Raw genomic sequence first — 16,722 nt, 5'->3', positions numbered from 1 at the left:
GAGGGTGAGGGAAGAGTTGTAAACTGCCCAGTGTGGTGTTGAGGATATGCTCCAATACACACAAACCCCACAGTAAGGACTGGGGAGATTTTCGGTTTTGTTGACTCCAGGCACTTAAGGAAATCTCTGTTAAATCACTAGTTGAGCACTATGTAAATGGGACAGAGATTTCAGTAATGACATGCAACAAAGAAGACAGTCTTTACAAAAATAGTTTAGAAATTTACCAAACAAAAAACTATGCCTCACACAACAGTAACAACTCTGAGGGTTGGGGAGGAGATCTTATCTCTGAATTAACACATTATAATATTCAAACAGTTTCACCAAAAAATTATAAGGCATTTAAATGAGAAAGTATAGCCCTTTCACAAGAAAAAAATTCACAGACACCTTCCCTGAGGAGGCCTAATCTTTGGATTTACTAGGCAAAGATTATAAATCAATTGTCTTAAATAAGGTTAAAGAAGTAAAGGAAACCATGGGGGGGAAATTAAAGGAAACCAGAAGAATGATGTTCCACCAAAGAGAATATCAACAAATAGAAATCCTGAAGTTGAAAAGTACAAAAATTGAAATAAAAAATTCACTAGAGGATTCAACAGCAGATGTGAACAGATGGAAAAAAGAATCAGCAAACTAGAAGATAGGTAAACTGAAATTATACAGTTTGAGAGGCAGAAAGAAAAAAGAATAAAGAAAGATAAACAGAGCCTAAGAGACCTGTGGGACACCATCAAGCACACCAACATTTGCATATTGGGAGTACCAGAAGGAAAGTAAAAGACAGAAAAAATATTTGAAAAAATAAAAGCCGAAAACCTCCCAAATTTGATGAAAGACATGAACCTACACATCCAAAAAGATCAAGGACCTTCAAGTAAGATACGCACAAAGAGATCCACTAAAACACAGTATAATCAATTGTCAAAGATAAGAGAATCTTGAAAGAAATAAGAGAGAAGTGACTCATCAGGTAAAGGAGATCCTGAAAAGGAATATCCAATTTCTCATCAGAAACCATGGAGGACAAGAGGCAGTGGCATGACACATTAAAGTGCTGAAAGAAAAAACTTTCAATGAAGAATTCTATATTCAAAAATACTGTTCTTCCCAACAAAGAGAAATTAAGCCATTCTCAGATAAACAAAAGCCGAGGGAGTTTCTTGCTAATAGACTTGTCCTTCAAGAAAACCTAAAGAGTCCTTCAGGCTAAAATGAATGGAAGACACTAACTCAAAGCTAGTTAAAGAAACAAAGAACACCATTAAACTATAAAGGTAGGGACTTCCCTGGTGGTCCAGTGGGTAAGACTCTGTGCTCCCAATGCAGGGGCCCAGGTTTGATCCTTGGTTGGGGAACTAGATCCCACATACATACTGCAACTAAGAGTCCACATGCCACAACTCAGAAGCCTGCATGCCACAACTAAGAAGTCCACATGCCACCACTAAAGGTCCCGCATGCCCACATGCTGCAACTAAGACCCAGCACAGCCCAAACAAATAAAGAAAGAATTTTAAAAACTATAAAGGTATATATGAAAGCCAATATTATTATATTTTGGGTTAATAACTCCTTTTTTTCCCTATCTGACTTAAAAGACAAAAGCATAAAACAATAATTACAAATCTATGGCACATGGATTAGATTCCTAGGGCTGCTATAACAAATTCCCACAAACTGGTGGTTTGTAATGAGAAATTTATCCTCTCATAGTTCTAGAGTCTAGACGTCCAAAAGCAAGGTGTTAGCAAGGCCACGCTCCCTCTGGGACTCTAGACAGAAACTTTTCTTGCCTCCCCCTCGTTTCCGATGGTGGCCAGCAATACTTGACATTCTCTGGATTGAAGCTGCATTACTCCAATCTCTGTTTCTGTCATCACATGCTGTTCTCCCTGTTTGTTTCTATCCTTCTGATACTGTGATACAGTAAGGAATATATATATATTTTGGTCTTTGTCTCTGGCAGGAGGAAGGAAAAAATAAAGATTAGAGGAGAGACAAATAAGTGGAATAAAAAAATAGAATGAACAAAACCAAAAGTGCTTCTCTAAAAAACAATCAACAAAACTGACAAACCTCTAGCTAGACTGACAAAGAAAAAAAGACTCGAAATATTAAAATCAGAAATGGAGACATTACTACCAACCTAACAGAAATAAAAAGGGTTATAAGACAATACTAAAAACAATTTACGTCAAAAAATTAGAAACTTAGATTAAAAGAATAAATTCCTAGAAACACACAAATAACCAACTGACTCAGGAAGAAATACAAAATGTGAATAGCAAGCAAAGAGATCAAATCAGTAATCAAAAACTTCTCAACAAAGAAAAGTCCAGAACCAGATGACTTCACTGGTGAATTTTAACAAACATTTAAAGAAGAATTAACACAAATCCTTCCCAAACTCTTCCAAAAAAGAGGAAGAAAAACCCTGAAAAACGTTTTTCATACCCCTGAAAAACGCAGGGGTTAGGGGTGATGACCTCAGTGCGGTTGAAAATCCGAGTATAACTTCAGAGCTATCCCTCCTTATCTGCGGTTCTGCACCTGCAGATTCAACCATCCGTGGATTGTGTAGTACTGTAATATCTAGTATTGAAAAAACTCTGCATATAAGAGGACCCATGTGGTTTAAACCTTTGTAGTTCAAGGGTAAACTGTACTTCTTAACTAATTCAATCAGGCCAGCATTAATTACCCTAATATCTAAGTTAGATAAAGGCATCACAATAAAATGAAATTACAGGCCAATATGCCTTATGAATATAAATGTAATATCCTCAACAAAATACTACAAAATTGAGTCCAAACAACATATTAAAAGGATCATGGGTAATTCCCTGGCGGTCCAGTAGTTAGGACTCCATACTTCCACTGCTGGGGGCAAGGGTTCCATCCCTGGTTGGGGAACTAAGATCCCGCAAGCTGCGTGGTGCAGCATGAATGAATGAATGAATAAACAAACAAATAAACAGATCATGAATCATGACAAAGTAGAATTTATACCAGGAATGCAAGAGCAGTTCAACATGAGAAAATCAATTTAATATACCAAATGAAGATGAAAAATCCCCATATGATGCTCAAGTGAAGCAGAAAAAGCACTTGACTACATCCAAAACCTTTTCAGGATAAAAATCACTCAATAAACTAGGAATAGAAGTGAACTTCCCAACATGATAAAAAGGCTTTTACGAAAAACCCACAGCTAACATATTTAATGGTAAAAGACTGAAAGCTTTCCCACTAAAATGCAGAACAAGACAAGAATACCCACCTTGGTCACTTCTATTCAACACTGTAAAAGAAGTCCCAGCCAGAGAAACCAGGCAATAAAAAGAAATAAAGGCATCCAAATTAGAAACAGTGAAGTAAAACTATCTCTATCTTTAGATGACATGATCTTATATACAGAAAATCCTAAAATATCCATCAAAAAACTATTAGAGCTAATAAATTCAATAAAATTGTAGAACACAAGATTAACACACAAAATCTCAGTTTAATGAACAATCCAAAAGTAAATTAAGAAAACAACTCTACTTACAATACCATCAAAAAGAATAAAATACTTTGGAAAAGAGTTAACCAAGGAGGTCCAAGACTTGTATACACTGAAAACTACAAAATTTTGCTGAAAGAAATTAAAGACCTAAATAATGGAAGGACACTCCTTGTTCGTGGAATAAAATACTTAATATAGTCAAGATAAGAATACTCCCCAGTGTTCCACAAATTCGATGAAAAATCCAACAGCCTTTTTTGCAGAAATGGACATGATCTTTAAATTCACGTGGAATTGCAAGGAACCTCGAATAGCCAAAACAATCTTAACAAAGAAGAACAAATCAGAGGACTCACGTGTTCTGACTTCAAAACTTGCCACAAAGCTAGAGAATCAAAACAGTATGGAACTGGCATAAGGATACACATACAGATCAAGTGAACAGAACTGAAAGTCTGGAAATAAACCTACACATCTCTGGTGAACTATTTCTCATCAAGAGTACCAAGACCACTCAATGTGAAAAAAACAGTCTCTTCAACAAACGGTGTTGGGACAACTGGATATCCACATACAAATATATGAAATTGGACCCCTTCCTCATGTTATATATGCAAAAATTAACTCAAAATAGACCAAAGACCTAAATGTAAGAGCTAAAACTGTAACACTCTTAGGAGAAAACATAGTAAATCTTCATGATCTTGGTTTGGCGATGAGTTCTTAGATATGACATCAAAAGCACATACAACAGAAGAAAAATAGATAAACCAAACTTCATCAAAATTAAAACCCTTGGGCTTCCCTGGTGGTGCAGTGGTTAAGAATCCTCCTGCCAATACAGGGGACACGGGTTTGCGCCCTGGTCTGGGAAGATCTCGCCACGGAGCAACTAAGCCCGTGCGCCACAACTACTGAGCCTGCGTTCTAGATCCCATGAGCCGCAACTACTGAGCCCACGAGCCACAACTACTGAAGCCTGCGTGCCTAGAGCCTGTGCTCCACAACAAGAGAAGCCACCGCAATGAGAAGCCCACACACCGCAACGAAGAGTAGCCCCCGCTTGCTGCAACTAGAGAAAGCCTGCACGCAGCAACAAAGACCCAACGCAGCCAAATATAAAATAAATAAAATAAATTTATATAAAAAAAAGAAGCACCACTAAACTAATTTATTTAAAAAAAATTAAAACCCTTTTTGATTCAAAGTATATACTATCAAAAGAATGAAAAGACAACTCAAAGAATGGGAGGAAATATTTGAAAATCATGTATCTGATAGAAGCCTAGTACCCGAAATACTCTTATAATAAACAACCCAATTTAAAAATGGACAAAGGACATGAATAGATATGTCTGCAAAGTAGATACAGAAATCTCCGAGAAGCACACAAAAGGGTGCTCATTTGTCATTAGGGAAAAGCAAATCAAAACCATAATGAGGTACGACTTTGCACACACTAGGATGGCTATAATAAAAAAAATATAGACGTTAACAAGTGTTGCTGAGGATGAGGAAAACCCGGAACTCTCATATATTGCTGGTGAAAATGTAAAATTGTGCAGCCATTGTGAAAAAGTTTGGTGGTTCCTCATTAAGTTAAAAATAATTAGCATAGGACCCAGCATTTCCACTTCTAGGTATATACCCATAATTGAAAACAGGTTTTCTTTTTTTTTTAAATGAAATACAATTATTTAATGAGACTATTCAAGACTGGAAAAGATGCAGTGATACAGGCAGAAAACAGGTTTTCAAACAAAAATGTGCACAAATGTTGACAGTGGCACTATTCACAATAGCTGTAAGGTGGAAACAACAAAGATGTCCATCAATTGATACCTGCATAAACAAAATGTGGTACATCCATACAGTGGAATATTGAGTCATGAAAAGAAATGAAATCTCGGTAAAAGGGTACAAACTTTCAGCTATAAAATGAAAAAGGTCTGAGGACCTAATGTATAACATGGTGACTACATTGATAACATTGTATTGATTGTATAATTGAAATCTGCGGAGAACTTAAATGTCTCACAAAAAAAGAGAAAAATATGTGAGGTGGTGGATGTGTTAATTTACTAGATGGGAGGAGTCCTTTCATAACATATATGTATATCAAATTGTCATGATATGTACTTTAAATATCTTACAATTTTGTCAATTATACCTTAATAAAGGTGGGGGGTGGGGAAGGAATGAAGTCTGATACATGCTGCAATATGGATGAAATTTGAAAACATACTAAGTGAAAGACACAAAAAAACACATACTGTATAATTACATTTATGTAAAATATCTACAAGAAGCAAGTTCTTAGAGTCAAAAGTAAATTAGTAGTTGCCAGGGACTGGGGTAAAAGGGGACTAGAGAATGACTTTAAAGGGTATTAGATATTATTTTGGAATGATGGAAGTGTTCTGGAACTAGACAGCGATGATGGTTGCACAATACTGTGAATGTATTAAACGCCACTGAAATGTACACTTTAAAATGGTTAATTGTTTACGTGTAAACAATATATATTATTGGTGACTTTCACTGACCAAATTCCAGCAAATGATGAGGCAGAATCCGTTCTGCATGAAGTAGATTGAAATTTGATTAGGTGCAGAAACTTCTGCCAGAAAATCTTCTCTTAACTGAACACTCTACATACTGAGCAAGACAAAGAATTTTAGAAATTTATTTTAAGGACATGCAGTCAATTTATTCTGTAGATGTTCTAGTTTTATCCAGGGGTGGGACCAAAAAAAAAAAAAAAAAAAAAAACGAAGATCATCAGAAAGCATTCTACATGAGCATCAGTGATATGGCCTCCTGAAAAATCTCTTTAACTGGGTTTTGCTTGGTACCATCTTTTGCATCCACTGAAGAATAATTACAGGCATTTATTTCATGGTTGCCACCAAAAGGTTTTCATCGTTTACCGGAAAAGAAACAAAAGGTTTTTTTGTTTTTTCTTCTTTCAGCTTTCAATGCCAGAAAATCTTTTGGCTCCAAAAGGAATTAGGCAGCTTTATTCACAGGATCAATAAAAGCCATGTAACATAGAGTCTTTTTTTTGGACATGACTACCAGAATGGTCAGAAATATTTGCAGCTCTAATGAGAACCTACTCTATAGCTCAGGGAACTCTACTCAATGCTCTGTGGTGACCTAAATGGGAAGGAAATCCAAAAAAAAAGAGGGGATATAGGTATATATATAGCTGATTCACTTTGCTGTACTGTAGAAATGAACACATTGCTTCTTCAGACGCTCAGAACCAGAGGAATTCAGAGAAAAAGGGTGGCCGGAAAGGATTGCCAGAGGGGGAGAGAAGATGGCAGAAGAGTAAGACGCGGAGATCACCTTCCTTCCCACAGATACAGTAGAAATACATCTACACGTGGAACTTCTCCTACAGAACACCCACTGAACGCTGGCAGAAGATGTCAGACCTCCCAAAAGGCAAGAAACCCCCCACGTACTTGGGTAGGGCAAAAGAAAAAAGAAATAACAGAGACAAAAGAATAGGGACAGGACCTGCACCAGTGGGAGGGAGCCGTGAAGGAGGAAAGGTTTCCACACACTAGGAAGCACCTTCGAGGGCGGAGACTGCGGGTAGCAGAGGGGCAAAGCTTCGGAGCCACGGAGGAGAGCGCAGCCACAGGGGTGCAGAGGGCAAAGCGGAGAGATTCCCGCACAGAGGCTCGGCGCCAAGCAGCACTCACCAGCCCGAGAGGCTTGTCTGCTCACCCGCCGGGGCAGGCAGGGCTGGGAGCTGAGGCTCGGGCTTCGGTCGGATCGCAGGGAGAGGACTGGGGTTGGCGGCGTGAACACAGCCTGAAGGGGTTAGTTCACCACAGCTGGCTGGGAGGGAGTCCAGTAAAAAGTCTGCAGCTGCCGAAGAGGCAAAAGACTTTTTCTTGCCTCTTTGTTTCGCGGTGCGCAAGGAGAGGGGATTCAGAGCGCTGCCTAAACGAACTCCAGAGACGGGCGCGAGCCGCGGCAATCAGCGCGGGCCCCAGAGACGGGCAGGAGACGCTAAGGCTGCTGCTGCCGCCACCAAAAAGCCTGTGTGCGAGCACAGGTCACTCTCCACACCGCCCCTCCCGGGAACAGGTGCAGCCCGCCACTGCCAGGGTCCCGTGATCCGGGGACAACTTTCCCGGGAGAACGCACGGCGCGCCTCAGGCTGGTGCAACGTCACGCCGGCCTCTGCGCTGCAGGCTCGCCCCGCCTCCTCCGTACCGCTCCCTCCCCCCAGCCTGAGTGAGCCAGAGCCCCCGAAGCAGCTGCTCCTTTAACCCCGTCCTGTCTGGGCGGGGAACAGACGCCCTCAGGCGACCTACATGCAGAGGCAGGTCCAAATCCAAAGCTGAACCCCGGGAGCTGTGCGAACAAAGAAGAGAAAGGGAAATCTCTCCCAGCAGCCTCAGAAGCAGCGGATTAAAACTCCACAAACAACTTGATGTGCCTGCATCTGCTGAATACCTGAATAGACAACGAATCATCCCAAATTCAGGAGGTGGACTTTGGGAGCAGGATATATTAATTTTTCCCCTTTTCCTTTTTTTGTGAGTGTATATGTATATGCTTCTGGGTGAGATTTTGTCTGTATAGCTTTGCTTTATAATAGCTTTATTTTACTTCACTATATTATATCTTCCTTCTTTCTTTCTTTCTATTTTTTATCCTTTTTACTCTGAGCCGTGTGGACGAAAGGCTCCTGGTGCTCCAGCCAGGCAACAGGGCTGTGCCTCTGAGGTGGGAGAGCCAACTTCAGGACACTGGTCCACAAGAGAGCTCCCAGCTCCACGTAATACCAAACGGCAAAAATCTCTCAGAGATCTCCATCTCAACATCAAGACCCAGCTTCACTCAACGACCAGCAAGCTACAGTGCTGGACACCCTATGCCAAACAACTAGCAAGACAGGAACACAGCCCCATCCATTAGCAGAGAGGCTGCCTAAAATCACAGTAAGGCCACAGACACCCCAAAACACACCACCAGATGTGGACGTGCCCACCAGAAAGACAAGATCCAGCCTCATCCACCAGAACACAGGCACTAGTCCCCTCCACCAGGAAGCCTACACAACCCACTGAACCAACCTTAGCCATTGGGGACAGATACCAAAAACAACGGGAACTACGAACCTGCAGCCTGTGAAAAGGAGACCCCAAACACAGTAAGATAAGCAAAATGAGACGACAGAAAAACACACAGCAGATGAAGGAGCAGGGTCAAAACACACCAGACCTAACAACTGAAGAGGAAATAGGTAGTCTACCTGAAAAAGAATTCAGAATAATGATAGTAAGGATGATCCAAAATCTTGGAAATAGAATAGACAAAATGCAAGAAACATTTAACAAGGACGCAGAAGAACTAAAGAGGAACCAAGCAACAATGAAAAACACAATAAATGAAATTAAAAATACTCTAGATGGGATCAATAGCAGAATAACTGAGGCAGAAGAAAGAATAAGTGACCTGGAAGATAAAATGGTGGAAATAACTACTGCAGAGCAGGATAAAGAAAAAAGAATGAAAAGAACTGAGGACAGTCTCAGAGACCTCTGGGACAACATTATACGCACCAACATTCAAATTATAGGGGTCCCAGAAGAAGAAGAGAAAAAGAAAGGGACTGAGAAAATACTTAAAGAGATTATAGTTGAAAACTTCCCTAATATGGGAAAGGAAATAGTTAATCAAGTCCTGGAAGCATAGAGAGTCCCATACAGGATAAATCCAAGGAGAAACACGCCAAGACACATATTAATCAAACTATCAAAAATTAAATATAAAGAAAACATATTAAAAGCAGCAAGGGAAAAACAACAAATAACACATAAGGGAATCCCCATTAGGTTAACAGCTGATCTTTCAGCAGAAACTCTGCAAGCCAGAAGGGAGTGGCAGGATATACTTAAAGTGATGAAGGAGAAAAACCTACAACCAAGACTAATCTACCCAGCAAGGATCTCATTCAGATTTGATGGAGAAATTAAAACCTTTACAGACAAGCAAAAGCTGAGAGAGTTCAGCACCACCAAACCAGCTGTACAACAAATGCTAAAGGAACTTCTCTGGGCAAGAAACACAAGAGAAGGAAAACACCTACAATAACAAACCCAAAACATTTAAGAAAATGGGAATAGGAACATACATATCGATAATTACCTTAAATGTAAATGGATTAAATGCTCCCACCAAAAGACACAGACTGGCTGAATGGATACAAAAACAAGACCCATATATATGCTGTCTACAAGAGACCCACTTCAGACCTAGAGACACATACAGACTTAAAGTGAGGGGATGGAAAAAGATATTCCATGCAAATGGAAATCAAAAGAAAGCTGGAGTAGCAATTCTCGTATCAGACAAAATAGACTTTAAAATAAAGACTATTACAAGAGACAAAGAAGGACACTATATAATGATCAAGGGATCGATCCAAGAGGAAGGTATAACAATTGTAAATATTTATGCACCCAACATAGGAGCACCTCAATACATAAGGCAAATACTAACAGCCATAAAAGGGGAAATCGACAGCAACACAATCATAGTAGGGGACTTTAACACCCCACTTTCACCAATGGACAGATCATCCAAAATGAAAATAAATAAGGAAACACAAGCTTTAAATGATACATTAAACAAGATGGACTTAATTGATATTTATAGGACATTCCACCCAAAAACAACAGAATACACATTTTTCTCAAGTGCTCATGGAACATCCTCTAGGATAGATCATATCTTGGGTCACAAATCAAGCCTTGGTAAATTTAAGAAAATTGAAGTCGTATCAAGTATCTTTTCCGACCACAACGCTATGAGACTAGATATCAATTACAGGAAAAGATCTGTAAAAAATACAAACACATGGAGGCTACACAATACACTACTTAATAACGAAGTGATCACTGAAGAAATCAAAGGGGAAATCAAAAAATACCTAGAAACAAATGACAATGGAGACACGACGACCCAAAACCTATGGGATGCAGCAAAAGCAGTGCTAAGAGGGAACTTTATAGCAATACAAGCCTACCTCAAGAAACAGGAAACATCTCGAATAAACAACCTAACCTTGCACCTGAAGCAATTAGATAAAGAAGAACAAAGAAACCCCAAAGCTAGCAGAAGGAAATAAATCATAAAGATCAGATCAGAAATAAATGAAAAAGAAATGAAGGAAACAATAGCAAAATTCAATGAAACTAAAAGGTGGTTCTTTGAGAAGATAAACAAAATTGATAAACCATTAGCCAAACTCATCAACAGAAAAAGGGAGAAGACTCAAATCAATAGAATTAGAAATGAAAAAGGAGAAATAACCACTGACACTGCAGAAATACAAACGATCATGAGAGATTACTACAAGCAACTCTATGCCAATAAAATGGACAACCTGGAAGAAATGGACAAATTCTTAGAAATGCACAACCTGCCGAGACTGAACCAGGAAGAAATAGAAAATATGAACAGACCAATCACAAGCACTGAAATTGAAATTGTGATTAAAAATCTTCCAACAAACAAAAGCCCAGGACCAGATGGCTTCACAGGTGAATTCTATCAAACATTTAGAGAAGAGCTAACACCTATCCTTCTCAAACTCTTCCAAAATATTGCAGAGGGAGGAACACTCCCAAACTCATTCTACGAGGCCACCATCACCCTGATACCAAAACCAGACAAAGATGTCACAAAGAAAGAAAACTACAGGCCAATATCACTGATGAGCATAGATGCAAAAATCCTCAACAAAATACTAGCAAACAGAATCCAACAGCACATTAAAAGGATCATACACCATGATCAAGTGGGGTTTATCCCAGCAATGCAAGGATTCTTCAATATACGCAAATCAATCAACGTGATACATCATATCAACAAATTGAAGGAGAAAAACCATATGATCATCTCAATAGATGCAGAGAAAGCTTTCGACAAAATTCAACACCCATTTATGATAAAAGCCCTGCAGAAAGTAGGCATAGAAGGAACTTTCCTCAACATAATAAAGGCCATATATGACAAACCCACAGCCAACATTGTCCTCAATGGTGAAAAACTGAAACCATTTCCACTAAGATCAGGAACAAGACAAGGTTGCCCACTCTCATCACTATTATTCAACATAGTTTTGGAAGTGTTAGCCACAGCAATCAGAGAAGAAAAAGAAATAAAAGGAATTCAAATCGGAAAAGAGAAGTAAAGCTGTCACTGTTTGCAGATGACATGATACTATACACAGAGAATCCTAAAGATGCTACCAGAAAACTACTAGAGCTAATCATTGAATTTGGTAAAGTAGCAGGATACAAAATTAATGCACAGAAATCTCTTGCATTTCTATACACTAATGACGAAAAATCTGAAAGTGAAATTAAGAAAACACTCCCGTTTACCATTGCAACAAAAAGAATAAAATATCTAGGAATAAACCTACCTAAGGAGACAAAAGACCTGTATGCAGAAAATTATAAGACACTGATGAAAGAAATTAAAGATGATACAAATAGATGGAGAGATATACCATGTTCTTGGATTGGAAGAATCAACATTGTGAAAATGACTCTACTACCCAAAGCAATCTACAGATTCAATGTAATCCCTATCAAACTACCACTGGCATTTTTCACAGAACTAGAACAAAAAATTTCACAATGTGTATGGAAACACAAAAGACCCCGAATAGCCAAAGCAATCTTGAGAACGAAAAATGGAGCTGGGGGAATCAGGCTCCCTGACTTCAGACTATATTACAAAGCTACAGTAATCAAGACAGTTTGGTACTGGCACAAAAACAGAAATATAGATCAATGGAACAGGATAGAAAGCCCAGAGATAAACCCACGCACATATGGTCACCTTATCTTTGATAAAGGAGGCAAGCATATACAGTGGAGAAAAGACAGCCTCTTCAATAAGTGGTGCTGGGAAAATTGGACAGGTACATGTAAAAGTATGAAATTAGAACACTCCCTGACACCATACACAAAAATAAACTCAAAATGGATTAAAGACCTAAGCGTAAGGCCAGACACTATCAAACTCTTAGAGGAAAACATAGGCAGAACACTCCATGACACAAATCACAGCAAGATTCTTTTTGACCCAGCTCCTAGAGAAATGGAAATAAAAACACAAATAAACAAATGGGACCTAATGAAACTGAAAAGCTTTTGCACAGCAAAGGAAACCATAAACAAGACCAAAAGACAACCATCAGAATGGGAGAAAATAATTGCAAATGAAGCAACTGACAAAGGATTAATCTCCAAGATCTACAAGCAGCTCATGCAGCTCAATATCAAAAAAACAAACAACCCAATCCAAAAATGGGCAGAAGACCTAAATAGACATTTCTCCAAAGAAGATATACAGATTGCCAACAGACACATGAAAGAATGCTCAACATCATTAATCATTAGAGAAATGCAAATCAAAACTACAATGAGATATCATCTCACACCAGTCAGAATGGCCATCATCAAAAAATCTAGAAACAATAAATGCTGGAGAGGGTGTGGAGGAAAGGGAACACTCTTGCACTGTTGGTGGGAATGTAAATTGATACAGCCACTATGGAGAACAGTATGGAGGTTCCTTAAAAAACTACAAATAGAACTACCATACGACCCAGCAATCCCACTACTGGGCATATACCCTGAGAAAACCATAGTTCAAAAAGAATCATGTACCAAAATGTTCATTGCAGCTCTATTTACAATAGCCAGGACATGGAAGCAACCTAAGTGTCCATCATCGGATGAATGGATAAAGAAGATGTGGCACATATATACAATGGAATATTACTCAGCCATAAAAAGAAATGAAATGGAGGTATTTGTAATGAGGTGGATGGAGTTAGAGTCTGTCATACAGAGTGAAGTAAGGCAGAAAGAGAAAAACAAATACAGTATGCTAACACATATATATGGAATCTAAGGGAAAAAAAAAAGGCCATGAAGAACCTACTGGCAAGGCAGGAATAAAGACACAGACCTACTAGAGAATGGACTTGAGGATATGGGGAGGGGGAGGGGTGAGATGTGACAGGGTGAGAGAGTGTCATGGACATATATACACTACCAAATGTAAAATAGATAGCTAGTGGGAAGCAGCCGCATAGCACATGGAGATCAGCTCGGTGCTTTGTGACCACCTAGAGGGGTGGGATGGGGAGGGTGGGAGGGAGGGGGATGCAAGAGGGAAGAGATATGGGAACATATGTATATGTATAACTGATTCACTTTGTTATAAAGCAGAAACTAACACACCATTGTAAAGCAATTATACTTCAATAAAGATGTTTAAAAAAAAAAAAGAAATGAACACATCATAAAGCAACTATACTCCAATAAAAATTAATTTTTAAATAAATAAATATTTGCAGCTTGAATCTGATAACCACATAATTTCTTATGATCTGTACGTGTCTCCTTGCCAACTCTGCTGCAGTGACAGGCTATTCCAATGCTACTGGCCTGTAGACCTCAATATCACCATCACCTGCAATCTCAGGCCCCATTCCATGTTTTGCAAACTTTCCAGGTGATTTTAATGCACATTAAAGTTTGAGAACCATTATGTTATGCTGTTTCCCTCAGGTTCATTTTATCTATTTCTACTTTTCCATTTCAAGTATAGGAGTCATTAACTTCATAAAATACATTGTTAAATAGTGTAGAAAGACTTTAACAACTCACATAAGATTTCTTCATATTTTGCTGGTCTTGGAAAAATGTTGAAATCTCTGAAGGTATAGCTGGGATAGAAAGAGAGGAATAAAGTCATTAGAGATACAGACTGCCTGAAACTCCTGGATTTGCCTATTTAAATGGCTACAAAAATAGCCTGGGTAAAATGCTTCTCTGTGGGAGAATATCCTTTTCATCCTGGAGAAGGGGCAGGAAGAGACATATGAAAAAAAGTACTCACATGTCTCTGTGTGACTGTGATATGGTCATGCAGAGCTTGGGTATGCAATTTTTCATTAGGTGAATGTAATTATTTTCTACTTTTTTTTTTAACAATATATGTACCCCTTTATTTCAAAGAAATTTAAAAATTACAAGGAAATTGGTCAAATAACAATACCCTAAATGAAGGAACACTAAGCTTTCATTAAGTTATACAGCCAATGTTGTAATGTATATGTATATTTTCTTATTTACTGCTTGAGGTAGAGAATTCACCCAAAGCTACGGAAAAAGGGAAGGAGGCACTTTAAGGTTACTTTTTAAGTGTTTTCCTAAAGTATATGTATAGATAAACAACAAGGACCTACTGTATAGCACAGGGAACTATAAAATATAGTTACATATATAAAGCTATTCAATATCTTGTAATAATCTATAATGGAAAAGAATCTGAAAAAGAATATATATGTGTAACCAAATCACTTTGCTGTACACCTGAAACACTGTAAATCAATGATACTTCAATTTTAAAAATCAACTAAAAAAAAATTTTTAAATATGGATAAAAGTTAAAAAAAAAAAGTATATATAGATCCTCAAAAGACTGCCTTTTAAGAAACATTTTACCAATGATGATGCAGCAGCAACTGGCCTGGGTATCAGGAGACTCAACATCTACTCTTGGCTCTGCCACTAACACAAAGCCAGGGAAATTCATTTACACCCTCAGGACCAATTTTTCCCAACTTTTAACAAGACAAATAGAAAGTTCTTCTTATGCTGTTGTGTATAAGAAAATCATCAGCATATTTTTAGATGCCAGATTCACTGTGCTAAGAGCTCAGAATCTGGGATGAGCAAGTGAAAGAAAAATAGAGAGTGGGGGTCAAACCGGGATTGCTAAAACAGAATTCATTCCAATCTAGCTGTAAAGCTCCTTTCCTCACACCATGTCCTCAGAAGCTCTCCAATGAAGTTATATTTCCTGAGTAGCCTAACCCTCCTTCATTCCTCTCAGCCCAGTTCCCCTGCCTTCTGAAAACTGGTGCAGACTTTCCTCCATTAGGCAGCCTGTGACGACTTCAGAATGTGGCAACATCATCCAAATCTCACTCATTCTGAGCAGGCGGTGCAAACCTGGGATCTGCTCCTTTCTAGGAACCACTGCCTCTGCTAAGACACTCGCTCAAATGGTGGAGTGCTTCTCTCCCACGTCGGATTCTGTTCCTAGAGACTCCTCCTTCTTACTTCACCAAAAGGTGCTTTATTCCAAGGTAGATGAGAAATGCACCTAAGGAACAAATTCATTTTAATTGGAACCTTCACCCAGGCCCGCAGTTCAACTCTTAGTATCCATTATTCCATAGAATCTCAGGTCGGACCTTCAATAAACTCAAACCAAGGCTGCTGAGAACACAAAACTAGACTGTTACAGAACTAACTCAGAAACAATTATGCTGTCTGTCCCAAGGACTCCTAAGACATCTAGATATCCCAGAAACAGAGCTGCTACATGGTAATACTCAACGATTCAAATGATTTCTTCACACGTCAAATTATTTTTGCTAAGTTCTGGGGAGGATGCAGTGCTGGCTTTTATAACCAAGATAGTAAATGCGAAAGACCATGACATTTGGAGAAAATCTGAGTTTGTCTTCTAGTTTGTTATCTGATAGTTTTGTGGCGTTGTCTATAAAACTGTCCTCTCCGTCTCAGTGTTCTAATCTGCTACAGTGGGGAGAGTCAGTTATACTGACCTAAGTGAGAGGTCGTGAGCCATAAAGTAACGAGTAAGAATAAGAATTATTTCTATGAACCACGGTAGCTAACATTTACTGCCAGCCACTGTGCTATGGTATTTAATCCTCTGAACAACCCCACGAGGCACCTGTTATTAATATCTTGAGTTTTACAGACGAGAAAATGAAGTCTCACGTAGGTAACTTTCCCAGATAATTCCTTTATACCTAGCTCTGCCCTGCACCCAAGCCACCCTCAAACTCGCGGTCAGGGCGCACCCATCACGCATGTGCACGTGCCCCACTCCCGTGGCCGCAGAGACCAGGCGGCCTGCGTCGCGGAATCTGCAGCCTCACCGAGGTCTGGCGTCCCCATGCCCGACGCCGGCGACTTCTCCAGCCAGAAACTCCGCCAAGGCCGCCACCACCTGCCCTCTCAGGTTCTTACGCCGCGGGTCCTGCCCCTCCCCACCGTCCGGCACCGCAGCCCCCCGCCTACTCCCTGGAGCCGCGCAGGGCCGCCCCCCCTCCC

General features: G+C 39.4%; 1 protein-coding gene across 9 annotated transcripts in view; it reads right to left on the bottom strand.

Moving 5' to 3' along the window:
• LOC309643108 (uncharacterized protein) overlaps positions 1 to 16,722 on the bottom strand; it is a 65,315-nt gene that overhangs the window by 27,725 nt on the left and 20,868 nt on the right. For 2 of the 9 annotated variants that reach the window (XM_082425521.1, XM_082425522.1), the window contains exons 2-3: positions 15,589 to 15,742; positions 14,239 to 14,297 (exon numbers count right to left, since the gene is read on the bottom strand). The exons of 2 other annotated variants lie outside the window; for them this stretch is intronic. In XM_082425521.1, coding sequence (XP_082281647.1) covers positions 14,239 to 14,253 — 15 coding nt within the window. In that variant the 5' untranslated portion in view covers positions 14,254 to 14,297; positions 15,589 to 15,742. Of the gene's footprint in view, positions 1 to 14,238; positions 14,298 to 15,588; positions 15,743 to 16,547; positions 16,719 to 16,722 lie in introns of those variants that run through there. 5 more of the 9 variants (XM_082425518.1, XM_082425525.1, XM_082425524.1 and 2 more) reach the window with 3 other exon arrangements.

Source organism: Balaenoptera physalus (assembly GCF_965194825.1).
Source record: "Balaenoptera physalus genome assembly, chromosome: 14".
Classification (NCBI taxonomy): Eukaryota; Metazoa; Chordata; class Mammalia; order Artiodactyla; family Balaenopteridae; genus Balaenoptera; species Balaenoptera physalus.
This window is presented reverse-complemented; position numbering and strand designations above follow the sequence as displayed.